Raw genomic sequence first — 19,949 nt, 5'->3', positions numbered from 1 at the left:
GAGCATAGAAATGTAGAATACATCGTGATCAATCGCCAATAACTGAGGCCAAAGTTTAGGTCTATGTACCTTGAGCTCCACCTGCCATTTTCCCTGAACCCCGTGATCCTTTTCATCAATTCAACTTTTAGGAATACTTTTCTCCCAACCTCAAACTAGTAATCAAAATCGTCCAATAAAACTTCGGTTGGGCTTACATAAAATATTGACCATTTGCCACCGTCCAAAATCATCCACTTAGCATCATCGAGCCATAAAATAAGCTCTTGGGCCTACGAGCCCAATAATTATTGTAATACTCAACATATTAATTAGTAAATTAATTCTAGTTTTCAGTCCATTAATTTTAAAACTCTAGAAATTAGAATCTTTGTTATATGCATAAACACGCTATGTTAGAATTTAGATCCCAGGCTCAGAATAATTAGCTTGGGAATTTTTGAGTGCTAAGCCAAGATTGAATGGTAAGATTAGCTTTGAATAACTGAGCATGTTGCTCAACACAATTACTCAGAATGACCGAGCACATTGCTTGGAATGCTTGTTTAGGAAGTTGCTTGGTGCATTGCCCGGAAACTTGCTCGGTGTGTTGCTCGCTCAACATCACTGCTTGGGATGGCAGAGCATTGCATAGTGCTCGGCATACTAGCACGAAAGTGCTAGGCATCCGAGCAACTTACTTAGAAAGGCCATCCGAGTAAAAATGCCTCTGAGCAACTTGTTTAGGAAGAAAAGGATAAGGTTGTAGCTGACAACGTGATGACTGATTTCAATGTTGAGATTCCATTGGATCTAGGGTGTCACAGTAGTGGTAATATAGGTTGTAATCAATTGTAAACTTTACTTTAGCCTTAAGGACTCTCTTGCTATAAATTGGTAGGAAGAACCAGATACTATACCTTTGAGGTATTAAAGACGGTGTAGTAGAGGATAAATATTTAGAAGAACCAATTCCTTTTCCCCTCGAGTAAGCAACTATGTCTAAACGCAGTGATTCAAGCGATCCCAAATTATCATATGAATGTCTTCAAATTGCCTATTAAGTTGTGTAGAGAAATCTCAGCCATGATGACCAGATTCTAGTGGGGATATAAGTAAGATGATAGAAAAATGCAAGATGCAATGGTGCAGATGATAGAAAGATGCAAGATGCAATGGTGCAGCAGGTGTAGAGTGGGGGAACCAAAAGACTCTTGTAACACCTGCCTAAAAGTCGTTAAGACTTAACGATTAGTTCTCTTAATCTTAATTAGTAGGAGATTGTTATTATTGTTGGAGAATTTTTTTTGGGATTACTTTTAGCATGAGAACCACATTTTTTTAATATTTTAGTTAGAATTATTGGAAGGGTTCTAGTTTTATATTTTATTTTAAATTAATTTCCAAGAAGCCAATACTACAATGACACTTGGCATTATTATTGCATGGGCTAATTATGGATGGATTTAGGTGTGAGCCCAATAGTGTTTTACTTAGCGCCCTCAATCATGAAGAATGTGATGAGCTAAGTATATATGCTATAACCAAGACCCATGTAGATTTAAGAAGCTTAGGACTTTCTTTTCAAGCCTTAGAAATTAGCAAATGGGTAGAAGGCATGAATGAAGCCTTTGGGCTTAACTTGGTGGTAGTAAAGGCCTTCGGCCTAACTTTAGAAAGACATGTTATTTTGATCCAATCTTGATAGACCTTTGAGGCCTTATTTGAGCCCTCAAATCTGAACATAAAATCAAATCATTGACCCAAAACCAAGAAACTTACACAAAAGGCCCTACAAGCCTGTTAAGACCCAAATGCGTTGTCTTCCATTTTTACACTTCTAATTAAATCCTACATACACTGTACTATTGGTTTCTCGTAAGTCCAAGAAGTACCCCACGTCCCTAAAGTCCCCACTTGACTATACTTAAACTTCTAACTTGATTTAAGGGTATTAATCAGCTTACACATAATTAGTCACCTCTATAGCATGTTTTGAGATTAATTTTCTTTTTAATGATTTCCCACACTTCTGATTTGAAATCTATTGATTTTATTATTGATTTGAATTATTCTTAGATTAAATTAGAAGTTTAATCTTGACCCAACACATGTTAATAGAGGTGAAGACATGTCAATGCCCAAGTTGTCACAATCGGCACACATGTGCATCTTTCATGTGCATTGCACCAAATTAGCCCCTTAGCCTATGCCTTTTGCACCATTTTCTCAAGAGAAATTTTACTATTCACATCTAATCTCATCTCCTAAGGTTCAGTTCTAACATTGGAAAAAATTCCTTCAAGAAACTAAACCAAAGTCCAACCATTCCCTTAAGAAAACTAGTTCGAACCAAATCGAGTGTCATGGTGTTTTGTTTGATTTTTTTTTTTTTTTTTTTTTTTGTCTACTCTTCCTTGAGCCAACACCACACACCACCACCCCTCCCTCCAATCCCTAGGGAAACCTCAAAACACTTATGAGTTTGTTTGTCTTTTTATCCTGCAAAGAATGCCAAACCGATTGGCAATAGGTGAGGCATTACTCATGTCACTCGACAACCACCCCCAATTTACTTCCTATTTTTTACACGCTCTTGATCCTTGGCAACCAACCAAGTATCCTTCCTTCACCTGAAAAGCCATAAAAATGTAGACATTAAACCTGCAAAACAAATCCAAGAAGATGAGACAAGCAAGTGATGAAAATCTGGCTAGCTTTGGAAATCCCTACCCATCGGCTACAAACATAACCTCACTTGCTTCCTTTCATTTTTTTATTTTTATTTTTATTTTCCAGCTGCACCCACATAACTCAATGCAGCACCTGAAAATGAAAAAATGATGGACGTTTGAAAATTATTCATCTGCACAATTGATGACATAAGCTAGAACTTGCATCACCACCCTCCACCACCCACTTAAACCTATCTGAAGCTCCCTCTTCATCCAAAGCCAACGTCCCCCTTCCCACTTGAACCCAATAAATTCCTCCCTCACTTCTTAATTTCTCCACACCTCTACTCCAAGCCTCCTCTTGAGTTCTTGAGTGCATTTCTCCCCCTTAATGTGCAAGAGAGTGAAACCAAGTGAGAGTTTGAGTGTTCTTGAACTAAGTGTGTTTGGGAGCTTTAAGGGCCACTACTTTTGTAAGTATTCTTTCCTATCCTTTTGTTAAGTGTTAGAATGATATGTTAAGTTTCAATTTATGGCATTATAATAAGATTTAATCTAATTGAGGAATTACCATGCTTAGTTCAAAAATGGGTAAATTGGGATCATTGATCTCATGAATTGTTTTTAAGTTGAATTTTAGCTATGACATGTATTAGAATAATTTTATATTATTCAAGGATGTCTTAGAATGAATCTCTAAGTTTAATTTTGAAGTTAGAAGTATGTCATGATAGGCTTTAAATCTTTCTTGTGTTGATCATATAAGCATGCATCGGTTTTGATTAGTTTATGCTTAACTTATGGAAGTTTTGATTAATTTACCTAGGCTTGAATAATGTGCATTTATAAAAGCCTTGTGATTGGGATAAGAATAAAAATTCATGATTTGATTAAGTTGTTGAAACATCTCTTGGTGAATAAAGCTAGAAACATCATGCATGCTTAATGGATAATTTAGTGGTGATCAAGGTCTTGAGCCATGTTTAAGTGTTGGGATGAACTTGACCTGAAATTAAGTTTTTAATTTTTAATTAAGGTTATTATTATTCATGTCACTTGAGAAAATGGGGGTACACATGCACCCATAAGGATTAATTTGTTGAAATCACACTTAGGCATTAATGGATTGCATGCCACGGGTTGGGTGTGATTAGTATAGTTACACTTTGATTCTTAAAATTATAAGGGTATAGATGGTTTTAGAACATAGAAAATATGAGGACTGTGAAGTTTGGTAAATTTTGGGGCTCATTGCAAAATAGAAAAAATTTAAGGTCTTAGTGACAATTTTGGAAAGTTTAGGGTTATTTTTGTAAATATCTATTTTGAACCCTTTTTCTTATGAACATGGAAGCTCAAGTCCTAACTTAGTATAACCTTGTTTACAGTCACTATAATTTTTTCCAAACTTAGGCAGTTTGTAAGTTGGCCTCTGACTTACACTTTGATAAGTTATTATGATTTATTGATAAATGCCACATTCATGTTAGAATTTTCATTTTGAGCATGAAACATAGCATTGTGCATTTGATTGAATTTTTCACATGAAATGTATAAGTTTTCTTTATCATTTGAATATTATGTGAAACTGTCATTTTCATACTTCACAAACGTAAGTTATGAAAAACATTTTCAAGCATATCATGAAAAATTAATTTTTGTTATAATCCCAAAGGTTAGGATGATGAGTTATCCTATTAGAACTCCTTTGTCAAGTCTAGAGTGAATAAAAATGGAGTAGTAACCCTTGGATTGATAAAAATAGGCAATGAGTTTCGAATGGGCTCTTTTTAAAGAACACTAGAGTGAAGTCAAAATTTTATAACACCTAAGGCTGATGGGTGTATATGTTATGATATTATAATGCTGATAATGTTATGTTACCAATGTGCATTGAGAACAAGTCTGCAAGCAATGTGGTTCAACATGAGTTGCACTACAGTCACTAGTAGATACTCACAGTGCATATGGGGAGCTGTAATGATACCATTCGTTATGATATATTAATGTAATTGTTAATGATGCTTAACGATGATGAAATGTTATCTTTCTGAAAATTAAATTGAAAAATGTTCTTTGTACGAAAATGTGTATCAAAATTTTTTTGAAAAAGTTGAAGAATTTGGGTGGGAGACAAATACTGATTTTTTGCATAGTATACATTTCATATTTATTATTCATCATACATAATTTATCTTTATACACGTTGGTTTTTTAATTTACTGAGATTTCAAGTAAATCTTACCCATCATAGACCCACTATCATTCCACTCGGGATAATAGAAGTTGTATTAGGACTAGACGAGGACATATAGGATGGATCAGTGTTAGTGGATCCAACTGATTGAAGAGGAGCGGGACCTCAATCGAAGATTAGATCTTATTTTGATATTCATAGCTCTAACCCTTCATAACTTAGAGCATATAAAGGAGTTGATCTAATCATGTAGATTATTTATATGAAGTATTTGTATTGAGAATATGCTACCTTATCATTTGAACTCATGATGAATATTAATGCTATTGGGATGTTTTAGTTCATTTTGGCATAAGTTTTACTTAATCACCCTTATTCTGCTGCGATTATTACATATTACTAGTTGCATATTAGGATGCATTGCATATTAACTGTCATAAACGTTGGTATGTAACCTTGAATTATATGTCCCAACACTCCAAGTCTCTGTTCCATCCCAAGCAAAAGTTGGGGGCGTCACAACTCTAGAGGGCTTGGGTTCAGGAATTTGGAGAGGTTCAATCAAGTTCTACTTGCAAAGCAATGCTAGAGGATTTTGACAAACCCCACCTCCTTGGCAGCAAGGATCTTAAAGGAAAAGTACTTGTAGCATATTGGTTTATTACAAGCAAATATAGGCTCAAGGCCTTCTAGGATTTGGGGGTGCTTATGGGGAGCCCTAAATTTACTCAGAAAGGGACTCATATGGAGGGTAGGGATGGTAAAGACGTTTAAATTTGGGGTGATAAATGGATCCCAAGACCTTATACTTTCTGTCTGCAATCAACTATGAAGAACTTTAATAGTAACTCTAGAGTTAAGGAGTTTATTGATGTAGAAAGGGGTTGTTGGAAAGTAGAGGTTATTAGAAATACTTTGATTGAATAGGAAGTTGAGCTGGTTTCTAGCATACCCTTCAGTCTGTCTAGGCAAAAGGATAAACTAATCTGGGGGCACACAAAAAATGGACAGTTTAATGTCAAAAGCGCATATCATTTGGATATGAGTAGAAGAGGAAGAGAGAAAGGTGAAGCTTCATGCTGCCTAGTGGGGAGTGAGTGCTAGAGAGCTATCTAGAGCATGAATATCCTATGGGTGGTTAAGACCTTCATTTGGAAAGCCATCGATAACTGTCTGCCTACAAAATTGAACCTGACTAAGAGGAAAATCATCGAGAATCCCATGTGCCCTATTTGTGAAAGAGAGAAGGAATTGATCTGCCATACCTTATGGAGTTGTATCATTGCATCTGATGTGTGGGTAGATTCGATGATCCCTATCCAAAAATGGTCCAGCGATGAAGATGATCTTCGGAAGGTGTGGGAGAATGCTGACTCAGAATCTACTATAGGATGATTTGGAAGTTGTGGCATCCATCTTGAGCAGGCTATGGATAAGAAGAAACAAATTTATTTTTGAGAAGATTTTCTCTAGCCTTAAGGTGGTGTTGAAACAAGCAAGAGATAGCCTTGAAGAATTTAAGCAGGTACAAAATAGCTCAATGAGGCTCAATGTTAATGGGAGTACATATAGATGCATTGCAAGATGGAAACCTCCACATGGAAGCAACATAAAAGTGATTTGGGATGCTGTATATTAATCAAAAAACAAGAGAATGGGTACAGGGATTGTTATAAGAGATTCTTAAAGAGAGATCTTGGCCTCTCTGTACATGAGTAAGCTGGATGTTGCACACCCCGTGACAGTAGAAATTCTAGCTTCATGGAGGGCAACGAAACTATGTGCTAAACTCAACTTCTCTTCTGTCACTTTTGAAGGGGAAGCTGTAGAGGTTATTAAGGTTGTAAACAATGATAAGGATTGTTGGGCGTGGTATGGCCAAGTGATAGAAGATGTCAAAAGAGTTCTTCAGAGTAGAAGTAGGTGAATTAGGTGGATAATTCAGTATATAGAAAGAAATGGGAATAATGTTGCTCATCAGCTTGCCAAGCTAGGTCTCTCTTGTAAGGAAGAGTAAAGAGTAGTTTTACATGATATAGTGTGTATAGGCCAACACTGAATTGAATGAAATTATAGATTTTACTTTTTTTAAAACAAAAAATAGGAAATCTCATGAAGGCTGACATGTTGGTGTTAAATAGAATATCTGTGGATGCTCTACAAAAGTAGCTCTCTACTTTTGAGTTGTTGCAAGATTTATTTGTTTATAATTGCTGAACAAAAGTATCTCTTTACCATTTGGTTTTAATATGTAATAATCTTATCTCATCTCATCTCATCTTATTTCAATATCTAAACATAATTTAAATACAAATATTTTTCAATTTTTAATTTTTAATTTTTTCCATGTGATCATTACCTAATTATTATAACCTTTTCAAACTTTCAAATAAAATAAAAAATAATTCAACTTTTTTAAGTTTTAAAACAAAAATTATATTAAAAAATTATATTCTAACAATATTTTAAATTTATAATATTTTTATTCAACTTTTTCTCTCTCATTTCTCAAAACTCTATAAAATATCTTAACTCAAACTATTTCACTACTATTTACAAACTATCTTATTACTTTTCACAAATTTCTTATCTAATCTTAATTGTGTAACCAAATGAGGCATAAAGTAGTGTGTAACTGTATATGTGCATAGGCAGGGTTATGACAAGCATCTAGTAGGGCAAGGGGAAGTTTTGGTAGTATATTTTGAATTGAAATTTGCAGCCAACATTAGGTCAATGAAAGGATCTTTGAAATAGTTGACAAATATTGTTTACCCTCGCATATGATGACACTAAGATTATTTATATTTATTGCACTATGGAAGATTTAACATACCTCTCAAATCGAATTATATACTCAGTGGCCAAGTGCAAAATCAGAAAACACATGCATTTTCTAGTATGCAAAAAATAACACTGCGTAGAGGAAATAGAGAGAGGTAGCTAGTTCTACTTCTCATCATATTTTCCTTTGTGGGTGTGTGGAGAACATGATATTTAATTTATAGTAATATTTTTTTTCCAGGTAAGCAAATATTTCATTAAGAAATGGAAAGCAATATAATATATATATATATATATATATGGAGGAGGTGGTTTCCCAACAAACACCCCATTACAACAACCATAGCATTACAATAAAAAAGAAATTGGGTTTTAGGACAAAAAACTCAGTCCCCACCCATATCCTATAAAAGAGCGTGTCGTCTTAAAAAGATACTTTCTTTTTTTCTTTTTTTTCTTTTTTTTTTTAATTTTTTATGGTGGATGCTGAATGTGAACTGTAGTTTGTTATTCATAGATGTTTCCTAAAGAGACTTGTATTTTCTTCCTCAAGATCATCTGTTAGGGAAAGTGGAAAAATAGTAGAGAGATCGGTATCGAATGGGATGGATTGCGGCAGACCAAGTTTCTTCACGCTCGTCGATGGTGGCTCGTGGGGACCACGCACCAGTGATTGTGAGGTGGGGTGGGTTAGATCTAAAATATCTTGATGTGGACAATCTACTGATGTAACCTTCGGACGCCTTTTGTAGCAGAGGCATGTGGCAACCATGAGTGGAACAAGCCGCGCGTGAGCCTCATGCCCAAGGATTTTTGCTGCGATTCTATTTCATTCTAATAGATCTGCGGATGAGGAGTTGCATAGTCGGGGTCCATCAGTCACCGGAGTGCGGTAGATTTGACAAAAACCGAGCTGGTGGAAAGGAGAGACTAAAAACAGTAGTCGGAAAACTTAATACACAAATAGAAATTGAAAAATGAATGGATAATCCTCCTCTTCGATGGAAATTTTGATAGAAGAGGATGAGAACTTTCTAGTTCTAGAAGAGAGAGAACATTTATTTGATCATAAACGCATTTATTTATGATCATATACATTAAGGTCGAACATTATCTGCATTCCTGTATGGGCTTTGATTGACTTGGGTGGCCTTGCAATTTTCAGGTTCTTCTTTCGTTATCTTCAAAATGATATATTTGTACATAGAAAAAATATTAAAATATATCTTTCTGATCACTCCCAATTGGCGTCCACTAGATCAGTACTATTAATATTTCGGTTAAATATAATACCTACCAATAATTAATTAATGTTTGTATATATACAAATAGCTAGTTGGTCTTAATTAGAAATTACATAAGATTATTGCCGTACAAGAAAACATATGATTTGATCCTAGTTTTGCATATATGTTATGTTGCATTTCTTTCCTTCTTTTACAACAAAACAATGAGAAACTACGCACTAAATTTTATTAAACAAAACAAGTAACTATTAAAAACAAATTTAATTTCTGTTCAATAAGATAGTAGATGCCAACAATGTATTTCTTTAAAAAAAAATCTTGTAATAGATTCGTCCTCCTTTTTTTTTTTATTTAATCAAATATCATTGCTTTATTTCATTTCAACAAAGATTAGTCATTACAATATTTTTCACTAAGTATGGAGTTTCTAATCTGTATTGGTTTTTCCTCTATCCACACTCTTTCTTCAATATAATCAAAAGCTAGATTTGCTAATTTGTGAGCTATGTTGTTTGCTTCCCTATACACAAATCTGACACTCCAGTTCTTAATGTCCAATGCAGTTTAATCTTTGATATCTTTACACATCTAAGTCATCAACACGAGTTAGTTCTTGCCAAAGGAAGAGAAAGCAAAAAGTGTAGTTCTTGTGGATCATATGAAGGATACAAATTTAGTTGTGTTGTTTGTGAATTCACTCTGGACTTCAAGTGTTTGACACTACTGAATATGATAAGCTATAAAATGCATGATCATCCCTTCACTTTTTGTTAAACTTCAGAAGATGACTATAGTGAATACTAATGCGATATTTGTGAAGAAATATAAGACCCAAAATGTTGGCTCTATTATTGTGCTAATTGTAGTTATCCTACTCATTCTCAATGCATTCTTGAAGAATTTTGAAATCTCATGTTTAGAAAAACTTTTTAATTTGATATCTACAAACAAGTCCTTGCTTTGGCTCTGACGTATAGGTGCCTCCGCCATTAACAGATTACCAACAATCTCCATTTCCACCTCAGTCTGTTTACTCTTTTTCATAGGTCCATCCCTTACATCAATAGCCAGTGTACACTTACCACCATGAGTAACTATTAAGTCAGATCCATTGCCTACATTTCGAGCTCTCCTTTTCCACCTTCCCCCCTCTCTATCTTCTCCTTCCCTATGATAACTTCAGTTTTCCCCTCATCCATAAGATCCAACTGCCTCAAACATGTCTTTTCACCCTATGCTTTGGGCCTCATTTCCTCAGATACCACAACACTATTACCCTCCAACCCATCATGTTGATTCCCTTCCTTTTGGTTGAGTAAAGGACAAATACCACTTTCATGCACTTGCACCCCCTTTTCACCTTTTTTCTCAAACACCTCACTGGCAGAAACCTTCACATCATCATTATTTGTCATCTTTTTTGGCTCCCTCTGAGCTATCATCTAATTAACAGGGGTACTCAAGACTACTACAACATCCTCATACTATTATTCCTCCATTTGAAAACTAATAGTGCTAGTCTTTCACGCCCCCCCCCCCTTCTCCTCCTTATTCTCCCTGTTTGGGTCCCACCCATTCTCAATTTTTACTTTGTTGTGCTTACTCTATTTCTAAGAATTTCTCCCATGTAAATTATAAGTAGCCAACAGCCAAGATCAAGCTGAGGCTTACCAGCATTATCCTTTGTTATCTTATCCTCCACACTACTACATCCCCTCACTCCATGGATTATCTTTCCACATTTGAAGCACATTTTCAGCAACTTCTCAAATTTCATTGGCACCAAAATCTTATATCCCAATAAGTTTGTTGTTCTACCATGAGCTATTGTTTTCTGCAAATCTATTTCAATTTTTACTCTCAAACAATTACCCCATCCAATACCATCTTCATGAGTATCTACTTCTTTCGCATTCCCCATTGTTGTGCCTACTTGGAATCCAATCTCTCAAGTTACACAGGCCAGAGATAAGTTATTCATTTGTACCCAAAACACCTAATTATCAAAATTCTTCTTTTGAGGAGGAGTAAACTTGTCAAAAAATCTCATGACCAGCAAGTGATTGTCAAATAACTAGGATCTCCCTTCCTACACTCTACATTTGTCTTTTTGGCTCTCAAAAGTAATCATGAATAGATTAGGACTTTTTCTTGGAACACGAATGCATCCCCCATCCTCTAGATCGTAGCCATAGTTGATCAAATTACATTCCTACTTATCTTTCAATCTGACTGCAACTTCCCTACAAGGCTTCTTTCACCCTCTTCCATCACCTTACCCAAGGATTTTGTTCCTAGATCGATTAAGAATTCTCCTCCTCTGTAAGTCTTAATTGTTCCCACTTATCTTCCAAATCATCCATCACTTTCCACACACACCTGCATACAGACTGGGGAATGCACCCTTTCTCCTACTCAAACAAGCTAGGACTATAACTCCACATCTACTTTCTCCTCAGAAAAAGTCTAGAGGAGACTCAGATTTTTCCTTGTTGGATGATGATAGTAGCACCTATACCACGGAGCCAAAGCAAGGACACATTGGTAGATATCAAATAAAGAAGCTTTTCCAAACATGAGATTTGGAAATTCCAAGAATGCATCGAGAATGAGCAAGATAACTACAATCAGCATAATAATAGAACCAACATTTTAAGTCTCATATTTCTTCACAAATATCGCAGTAATATTCACTATAGTCATCTTCTGAAGTATAAAAAAGTGTGAAGGGATGATCATGTTTTTTTTTTATAATTTATCTTATGCGGTAGTGTCAAACATTTGAAGTCCAGAGTGAATTCACAAACAGCACAACTAAATTTGTATCCTTCATATGATCCACAAGAACTACACTTTATGCTTTCTCTTCCCTTGGCAAGAACGAGCTCGTGTTCGTCACTCGGATGTGTAAAGATATTAAAGATCAAACTACATTGGACATCAAGATCAAAGTTGCATGTGTCACAATGATAATTGAAGCCATTACAAGGATGGCAACAAACATCACATTTGAAAAGGTACTTATTATCATTCAAGAGGAGCTTGAGGGAGTGTGGATGAAGTGGGTGTTGCAAATTTCTTGGTGACTCAACACAAGAACTGTGAAGAAAGAATCCACATTGAGCACATGAATAAAATAGAGGAAAGATAGATTGTGCATCACACTTATTGTTGATCCCAAGCTCTCACTACAAATAATTAAATTCTCAAAGGACAGATGCTACTAGGTACTTAAAACATTATTATTAAAATTTTGACATGATTTGATGTAATACATCAAAAATATTATATAATAATTTATAAAGTCAATTATCAATGTTTGACAGTTTAGATTGTGTCTTGTATCCTATTTTAATTTATATTAATAGTCAAAATATAATGTGCCAAGTGAGGCTGGCCAAGCTAAATCAAAGTCATACTCCAAAATGAACTAGACAATAGTATAATTGGAGTTGTATGGAAAGCAATATTTGCAAAAAAGTTTCTTTAAAGGGTCTAGTGGCCAATTTTCATCTTATACTAGTTGACTTGATTCTTATTAGGGCTGTAAAACAGTCGGTCCGGATCGGAAAACCCGACCGGACCGATCAATTTGGTTCGGTCTGGACCAGATCAAAAAACATGGGGTTTGGTTTTGGTCCATGATTCCTTGGACCGAACTAGTTCGGTCCGGTCCACTATCCACGATTCCTCGAACCGAAGTGGATCGAACCAACCGAATTAAAAAAATATTTTTATTTTAGATATATATTATTTTATATAATAATTATATAATTAATTATGTAATTTTCATCTAACTTATTCCCATTTATAATATAAAATTTTAAATATGTAATTACAAAATAATATTCTATTAATTAAGTAGTGTATATTATCAATTAACTTATAACCAATTCACTATTAATGAATTACTAACATCTACATCTATATCTAATTAAAGTTATTAGATAAATTTTTTGTAAAATACCTAAGTTGTAAGTAAATATAAAGCAATTGGTAAATTATAAATTAACTAACCTAATACCAATTCCCCATTATGTATATATGTATATAGTATATATATATATTATAATTTATATATAAATATAATTTATAATTTATAATATGTGTTATGTATGTATATATAATTTATAATATGTATCATTGACCATATAATTTTTTTTAATGAGTTAGTTACATAATCTACATTAATAATTTACTTAATTTTAATTTAGTAATTTAAATAAAATGTTTAATTGATTTATTTAGACAAAAAGAATAAAAAAAATAATTGGATTGAACCGAATGGAACCGGACTGGCTAGATGTTCTGTCCGGGAAAAATGATAGACTGAAAAAATGATGGACCGAATCAGACTGAACCGAACCCGACAAACCGGACCGTTTTCACCCCTAATTCTTGTCTTGATTTCGGTCATATAAATTCAGAAATTGTCTTTTGAATTTTTAAAGTGTAGAACTTGGTAGTAAAGAATTCCTTAGGTGCCTCCTAGAGAAATTGTATTGCACAAGGTGTTGAATTCCTAAGGTAACGGGTGTTCGCAAGTTTCTAAAACTTAGTCTCCAAATTGGGCAAACTTTAGCCTTAAGTTTGATAATTTGGGCTTGAGTGTATGTTGGGCTTTAGTTTATGTGGTTGGGCCTAGAGTTGGGCTTCATCTTGGATCTTAGCCCATTAGGACTTGGGCCTAGCTATTGGGCTTTTGCGGGCCTTAGATTTGGGCCAATTCTTGGGCTTCCTATTGGGCCTTGAGCTATTTGGTATTTGGGTAGGCCTCTTTTATGGGCTTTATCTTGGGCCCATTCTAGATTTCCTCCTCAAGGGTTAGATCTTTTAGCTTTTATGCTTAAGCCCACTCCCTTTTTAGCTATGTTCCTCACAATGTTATGGGTTTTATCCTCAAGCCTACAAAGATAGTGAGTTTTTCCTTGACCTGTTCCTAAGGATTAAAAAGAATATTTTCTAAAAATTCTTAGCTAAATGGTGTTGAAAGTTACTTAACCCATCTTATGGCTCCAGGTGCCTCATATACTAAATTCCTTAACATAGTCAAGGCTTCACAATTCTTATGGTCTCTTGTCACAATTTAGTTAGGTGTCAGAAGTCATCAAACTAGTCAACCTCCCTCGAAACGAGTCCATAGGCAAGAAAGGTCTCAGATCGCTCGACCATACTCAAACCTCGCAAAGAATTGAGTGGCGGGACAAGTCATCAAACTGTCTGACCTCTCTCGAAATGAGTCCAAAAGTGGGAAAGGTCCAGAACCACCTAACCTCACTTACATCTTGCCGAGAGTCAATAGGCAAAACAAGTCACTTGAATGCCTGACCGCCCTCGTGACGAATCCACAAGTGGAAAAGGTTCCGAACCGCTTGACCTTATACAAACCTCGCCGAGAACCAAGAGGTGGGATAAGTTATCAAATTTCCTAACCTCCCTTGAGACGAGTCCATAGGCATGAAAGGTCCTGAACTACCCGACCTTACTTACATTTCACTGAGAGTCAATAGGTGGAACAAGTCATTCTACTGCCCGACTTCTATCATCACAAGTCACTAGGTTGGACAAGTCATCAGACTCTATGACCTCACTCATGCCTTGTTGAGAGTCAACCGGCGAGGGTATGTCACTTGACTGCCCGACCTTCCTTTTGACTGGTCAACAGGCGGGAAAAGTCACTTGATTGCCTGACTTTTCTCAACTAGACAGCAATATCAACACAACATCTTCTCTAGCAAACATTGAGTGTTTACACTCACGTCGCAATTGACGCCAGTAGGTTACCTTCATAAACGAGCTTCCAAGCTCCACAACCACCTCTGGCGTGTACCTTTGGGAATGAGTCAACGGGTTTGACAACTACCTAAGATGAACCTAGGGGTTACTACAAACAAACTCTAAACAGCAAAGTGGAAACACCAATAGCAATTCACATCAAGGAGCAAAACTCTGTTAATGCGATTCAAAACAAAAACATTGAAAGAATAAACACTCTTTGCTAATGATAAACAGTATCATGCGATCTATTAGATAAGCGTTGATATAAAGCAAACTCAAAGTTGTGTCGCTAGACTCATTGCGTACCAACGGGAGGTGATAGTCTCTTGATTGCCCGATCCTCACGCAAGCAATGCCAAGTGACTGGACTCGCCACGAACCAATAGGCAGGACAATTCATTTGAATGCCCAACCTCTACTGCACATCAATAGGCCAGACAAGTCACTTCATTGCCCGACCTCTCTCACTCTCAACAAGCCGGACCAATCACTTGATTGCAAGATCTCTCTCGCGCTCAACAAGTGGGACAAGTCAAATGATTGCCCAACCTCCACTGCACATCAACAGGTAGGACAAGTCACTTGACTGCTTAAGCTCCACAGCACATCAACAGGTGAGACAAGTCACTTGACTATTCCACCTCTTTTATGCACATAAAATCCAAGTCGCTAGACTCACCATGAACCAATGGATTGTGACAATCTCTTGATTGCCTGACCCTGGCTCAAATGAAAAAGTTGAGCTCAGTGCTGGCAGCTAGTGCAATCAAGTATATCTCCCGCTTATCTTTTCAAACAAGCTTAGCACTCGCACCTAATGCATTCGAGCACATCTCCTGCCTAACTCACCATACCGAGCTCTACACTCGCACCTAATGCAATCCAGTACATCTCCCACCCAAGCCGAACTTCACGCTCACACTAGGCGTGGTTAAGTACATCTCCCGCCTAACTTCAAGCTGGGAAATATTTATCACTTAAACACAAACAAAATAGAAAATCAAGAACCCGCTCCCAAAATTTATTTTTCTATATATTTATGCAAACTATCTATGTCACAATTTAATTTGAAGATTCTCAAAGCCTCATTGTTGAGCGAGCCAGCCTTAAGAATCATGGGTATCTATTAGGGGTAAATTATCCTTGGCCTAGATAAAGCAAGCTCAGCCCAGCAAAGGGCCACCTTTGATAGACAAGTGAGAAGAGAGAAGGAGATACGAAGAAGGGATAAGGAGGAGAAAAGGAAAAGAAAATGTTAAATGAGAGGACAAGAGGGGAAGGCAGGTATCAGGGGAAAAGAGAGAAGACGGTCATTCCTCACCATTCCCAAAACCAGGATAAAAAATGGATTAGAACAATGAGATAGTGATTATTTTCAGCTTCTTCAACTTCACGACGAGAGCTCTAATAGAGGATTTGCTCTAGTAGATAGGTCATGGACCTCCATTGTACAACGAGAAAGGAGAGATCCAGAGAGACTATAAAATACTCATATTATAGTAGATTTGTCACTAAAAGACCCATGGACGTAGGCCCTATGCTCAACTACATAATTTATGTGTCCATCTATTTTTATATTTTTTTTTATTTTTTTTCTATTTACTGTTATAGATATACGTACGAATACCGTACAGCCACTCTGGACTATCACTAGAGATTCCAAACAACACTGATCGAGGCTTGAATCGTCACTGTAGGTTGAAAATGACTATTTCTCCCATTTTAACCTATTGTGCGATTTTTTATATCAACCATTATCATTCATGAGATTTTTTTTCTTTTTATTGTGTCAATTATTTTGGTCAATTTTTAAAAAAATTATTTTTCAACTAGTTTTTAATATTATCATAGCGAATATTCATTATTTTTTATGAATCTAAAACTCATTGAGAAAAGAGACCGTTCCTCTTGTTGCTTACCCATTCTACATGACAGCTCCCTTCATCTCCACGCGTCACAGAATGAGTCCTCTCCGGATCCCAATCTGACCATGCCGCGCGTCTATCCAGTGTACATTGACTTGACTCACACTCCTGAGTCACCTCCTAAGTATGCAGAAAACCCAAACACGTTGTACCATACCACCACTGTCTGCCACGTGTCCACTCAATGCTAACACTTCATACCGACCACCTCAAAACCGCCATTGCTTCTGGTTTATAAAACCCAATTAAATCCCGAAGCAGCAACACATAAATGCTCTTGAGATAACAACAACAATGGCTTCCGAGCAAGCGCGAAGAGAGAACAGCACCGGCGAGAGAGAAGTTGACGTAGAGAAAGACAGCGATCCCAAGGTGGTGATTCGCTTCGAGTCTTTGGCTGATAAAGTGAAGAATGAGAAAGAGAGGGATGAGGAGACTGAGGAACAGAAGGAGAAGCATGATCTTCATGGAAGAAGTGGGAATATAGTCGGGGACAAAGAGGCTGAAGCTAGAGAAGGAAGTGAAAAAGGACCCTACGTTGTGGGAAAGATTAAAATAAAAATCCGGGAAGAGAATGGTGCAGGGAAGGCTAAAGGTAGAAGCGCGAACGTAACAAGCAAAGAAGAGAGTCGCGAGGAGACAGGCGGCGCAGAGATGAGAAGGAACGAAGAGGTTCATGAGAGAAAGGAACGACCTTCTCTAGAAGAAATTTCCAATCTCAGAGCAAAAGCTCGAGAAAATTCTCTGGAGACGCTCAGGGCAGCGGAGGAGCGGTATGGCAAGGCAAAAGAATCTGTAAGCCAAGGACTGGCTGCTGCATCTGAATATGCCAAAGAGAAGGCTTCACAAGCAAAGGATACTGTCTCAGAAACAGGTCGGGCTGCCACCGAGTATGCCACAGAGAAGGGAGCTCAAGCAAAGGACACCGTCGTGAATACAGCTCAGGCGGCAGCAGAGTATGCCTCAGAGAAGGGCTTACAGGCGAAAGACACCGTGGTAGAGAAAGCTCGGGTGGTGAAAGACACTGCAGCAGAGAAGGCCGCGCAGGCGAAAGACACCATTGTAGAGAAAGGTCAGGCGGTGAAAGACTCTGCAGCAGAGAAGGGTGCACAAACCAAGGATGTTGTCCTAGAGAAAAGTGAAACTGTAAAAGATACCGCAACGGAGAAGGGTGCACAAGCAAAGGACACTCTTTCCAGCACACCTAAGACAGCTGCAAGTTATACAACATCGACGGCAGAGAAAGCAAAGGACTACGCTCTACAAAAGGCAGTAGAAGCGAAAGACGTGGCTGTGTATGCAGGGGAGACCACCGTCCATTATGTTGGGGAGAAGACTGCGGTTGCAAAAGAGGTGGCGTTGGAAACTGGAAGGGGCGCAGTTGATTATGCTGGGAAAGCAGCTGTAGATTTGAAGGATAAGGTTGCTGTGGCGGGGTGGACTGCAGGGCATTACACATTCGATAAAACTGTGGAGGGAACCAAGGCAGCAGCAAGGGCTGTTAAAGGAGCAGCAGAGGACGCTGGACATAAGGCTGCTGACATTGCATCCAAGCCATTGTCTGCTGCCAAGGATGCTTCTGTAGCCGCAGGAGAGAGTGCAAAGGAGTATACGGCCAGGAAGAAAGAAGAGGCAGAGAGAGAATTGGAGGCTAGGAGGTCAGCTGGTCAGGTACGTTTGAATCGATAAATATGTACTATCTATTAGATAGCTCTTCAAGAATAGGAAACCTCAGGAAGGTTGACATGGTGGTGCTAAATCGAATCTGTGTGTGGATTCTCTGCAAATGTAACTCACTACGTTTGAGTTGTTGCTAGACTTATGTGTTTAGAATTGCTGAAGACTGTAGTGTGTTACTGTATAAGCGCATAGGCAGGATTATGACAAGCATCTAGCAGGGTAAGGGGAAGTTTTGGCAGTATATTTTGAATCGGAATTTGCAGCCAAAAAATTAGGTCAGTGAGAGGATCTTTGAAATAGTTGATCATTGTTGTTCACCCTCCCATAGGATGACACTAAGAATATTTATTTGCATTGCACTCTGAAGATGTAGCATACCTCTCAACTCGAATTACGTACTCAGTGGCCAAGAGCAGAATCACAGAACTCATTTTCTAGTATGCAGAAAATAAACATTGCACACAGGAAATAGAGAGAGCTAGTCCTACTTCTCATCATCATCATATTTTCCTTGGTGGGTCTGTGGAGATCTTGATATTTAATTCACTGTTGCCCGGAAAGGAGTCCAACCATATATCGGCTTCTAGTAATAAAAATGCAACTAAAATTGAGATCCATTATAATTCCATTATCTATACAGTTAATCTAAGTTAATATCTTTTTGACCTCAAAATCATATGAAGAAAGCTTTATAATTGTTGAATTCTTAGCTACCTCTGCACTTACAATGAGCTTGTTAGATGTCGTTCCGCAGGGAGACAATACTGAAGGGGAATGGCAGGTTGAAGAAAGAAAAACAGAAAAAGTGGTGGAACCAGAGGCCAAACCGTCTGAGACTGTCATTAAAGAAACCTTCCAGGGGACACAGGAACATGGCAGTGGTGGCGGGGGCGACTGAGGGGCGGTACTTGGGGCCATTGGCGAAACTATAGTTGAGATCGCTCGGCAAACGAGAGAGCTTGCTACTGGGCAAGGAAATACTGGAAAGCAAGAGGGGATTGTCTCTGAGACTTGCCCAACTGGCTATGGCAAGCCCAAAAAACCCAAAAAAGAGTGTGGTGAAAGCCAAGCTAAATAAATGAGTTACGATTTATATGTCTTGACTGAATGTTTATATCCAGAGATGTAATTAAGGCACATTTGGTCATATGTTGCGTGCTGTGTTTTATTGAGGTGGTGAATAAATTCGAGTCCCAACTGTTTTTGTCTTAGATTATCATGTCTCATATCAATATGTATCGGTTTGGAGAGAAGAAATTTCCTCGGAACTAAACTTCGGCCAGCCTAGCTAAGCGTAATGGAACGCAGATGGCACAAATTAAGGACTTTCAGCTAAATTAAGTTTGCCTTGCATGTACAAAGAAGACCATCGGCGTTTAGAATCCACACAAACTCCTTAATTTGAAAGCAATCCTCTTTCGGAATGTCAAAGTTACCGTGTAACATTCAAGTCTAATTCAATATTTTTGTTGAGTTTGAAGTTTTATTGCACTCGCAATTCACCAATAAAATAATTGAAAAATATAATGCAATAAAACATTTAAGAACAAAAAGTGGGAAAATATTCAGAACAGACCATACATATTATATATAAAACCATTCCAGATGCAAAACTAAATTGCTTTTGGAACTTCTACTCAAAATAATCATTTCCTCGTACAATTAACTAGCTAACAGCCATTTT

At 37.2% G+C, this 19,949-nt stretch overlaps 1 protein-coding gene across 2 annotated transcripts; it reads left to right on the top strand.

The window, feature by feature from the left end:
- Positions 1 to 16,822: 16,822 nt before the first annotated feature.
- Positions 16,823 to 19,412, top strand: LOC122307557 (seed biotin-containing protein SBP65-like). 2 transcript variants are annotated; one of them, XM_043120482.1, is made up of 2 exons: positions 16,823 to 18,256; positions 19,006 to 19,412. In XM_043120482.1, the coding sequence occupies exons 1-2, from the start codon at positions 16,880 to 16,882 to the stop codon at positions 19,195 to 19,197; spliced, it is 1,569 nt and encodes a 522-aa protein (XP_042976416.1). In that variant the 5' UTR covers positions 16,823 to 16,879; the 3' UTR covers positions 19,198 to 19,412. The 2 variants fall into 2 exon arrangements, with proteins under 2 accessions (XP_042976416.1, XP_042976417.1); XM_043120483.1 differs by having other exon boundaries at positions 16,824 to 18,256; positions 19,020 to 19,248.
- The last annotated feature ends 537 nt before the right edge of the window (positions 19,413 to 19,949 follow it).

This window comes from Carya illinoinensis, chromosome 4 (assembly GCF_018687715.1).
Source record: "Carya illinoinensis cultivar Pawnee chromosome 4, C.illinoinensisPawnee_v1, whole genome shotgun sequence".
Lineage (NCBI taxonomy): Eukaryota > Viridiplantae > Streptophyta > Magnoliopsida > Fagales > Juglandaceae > Carya > Carya illinoinensis.
The sequence above is the reverse complement of the archived record's forward strand: the minus strand, read 5'-3'. Positions and strand labels throughout refer to the sequence as shown.

Bases quoted from the DNA above. Each gene is read 5' to 3' on its own strand.
- LOC122307557 (XM_043120482.1), top strand. From the start codon at position 16,880: ATGGCTTCCGAGCAAGCGCGAAGAGAGAACAGCACCGGCGAGAGAGAA. The intron at 18,257-19,005 runs GTACGTTTGAAT...TGAGCTTGTTAG, and splicing joins CTAGGAGGTCAGCTGGTCAG to ATGTCGTTCCGCAGGGAGAC.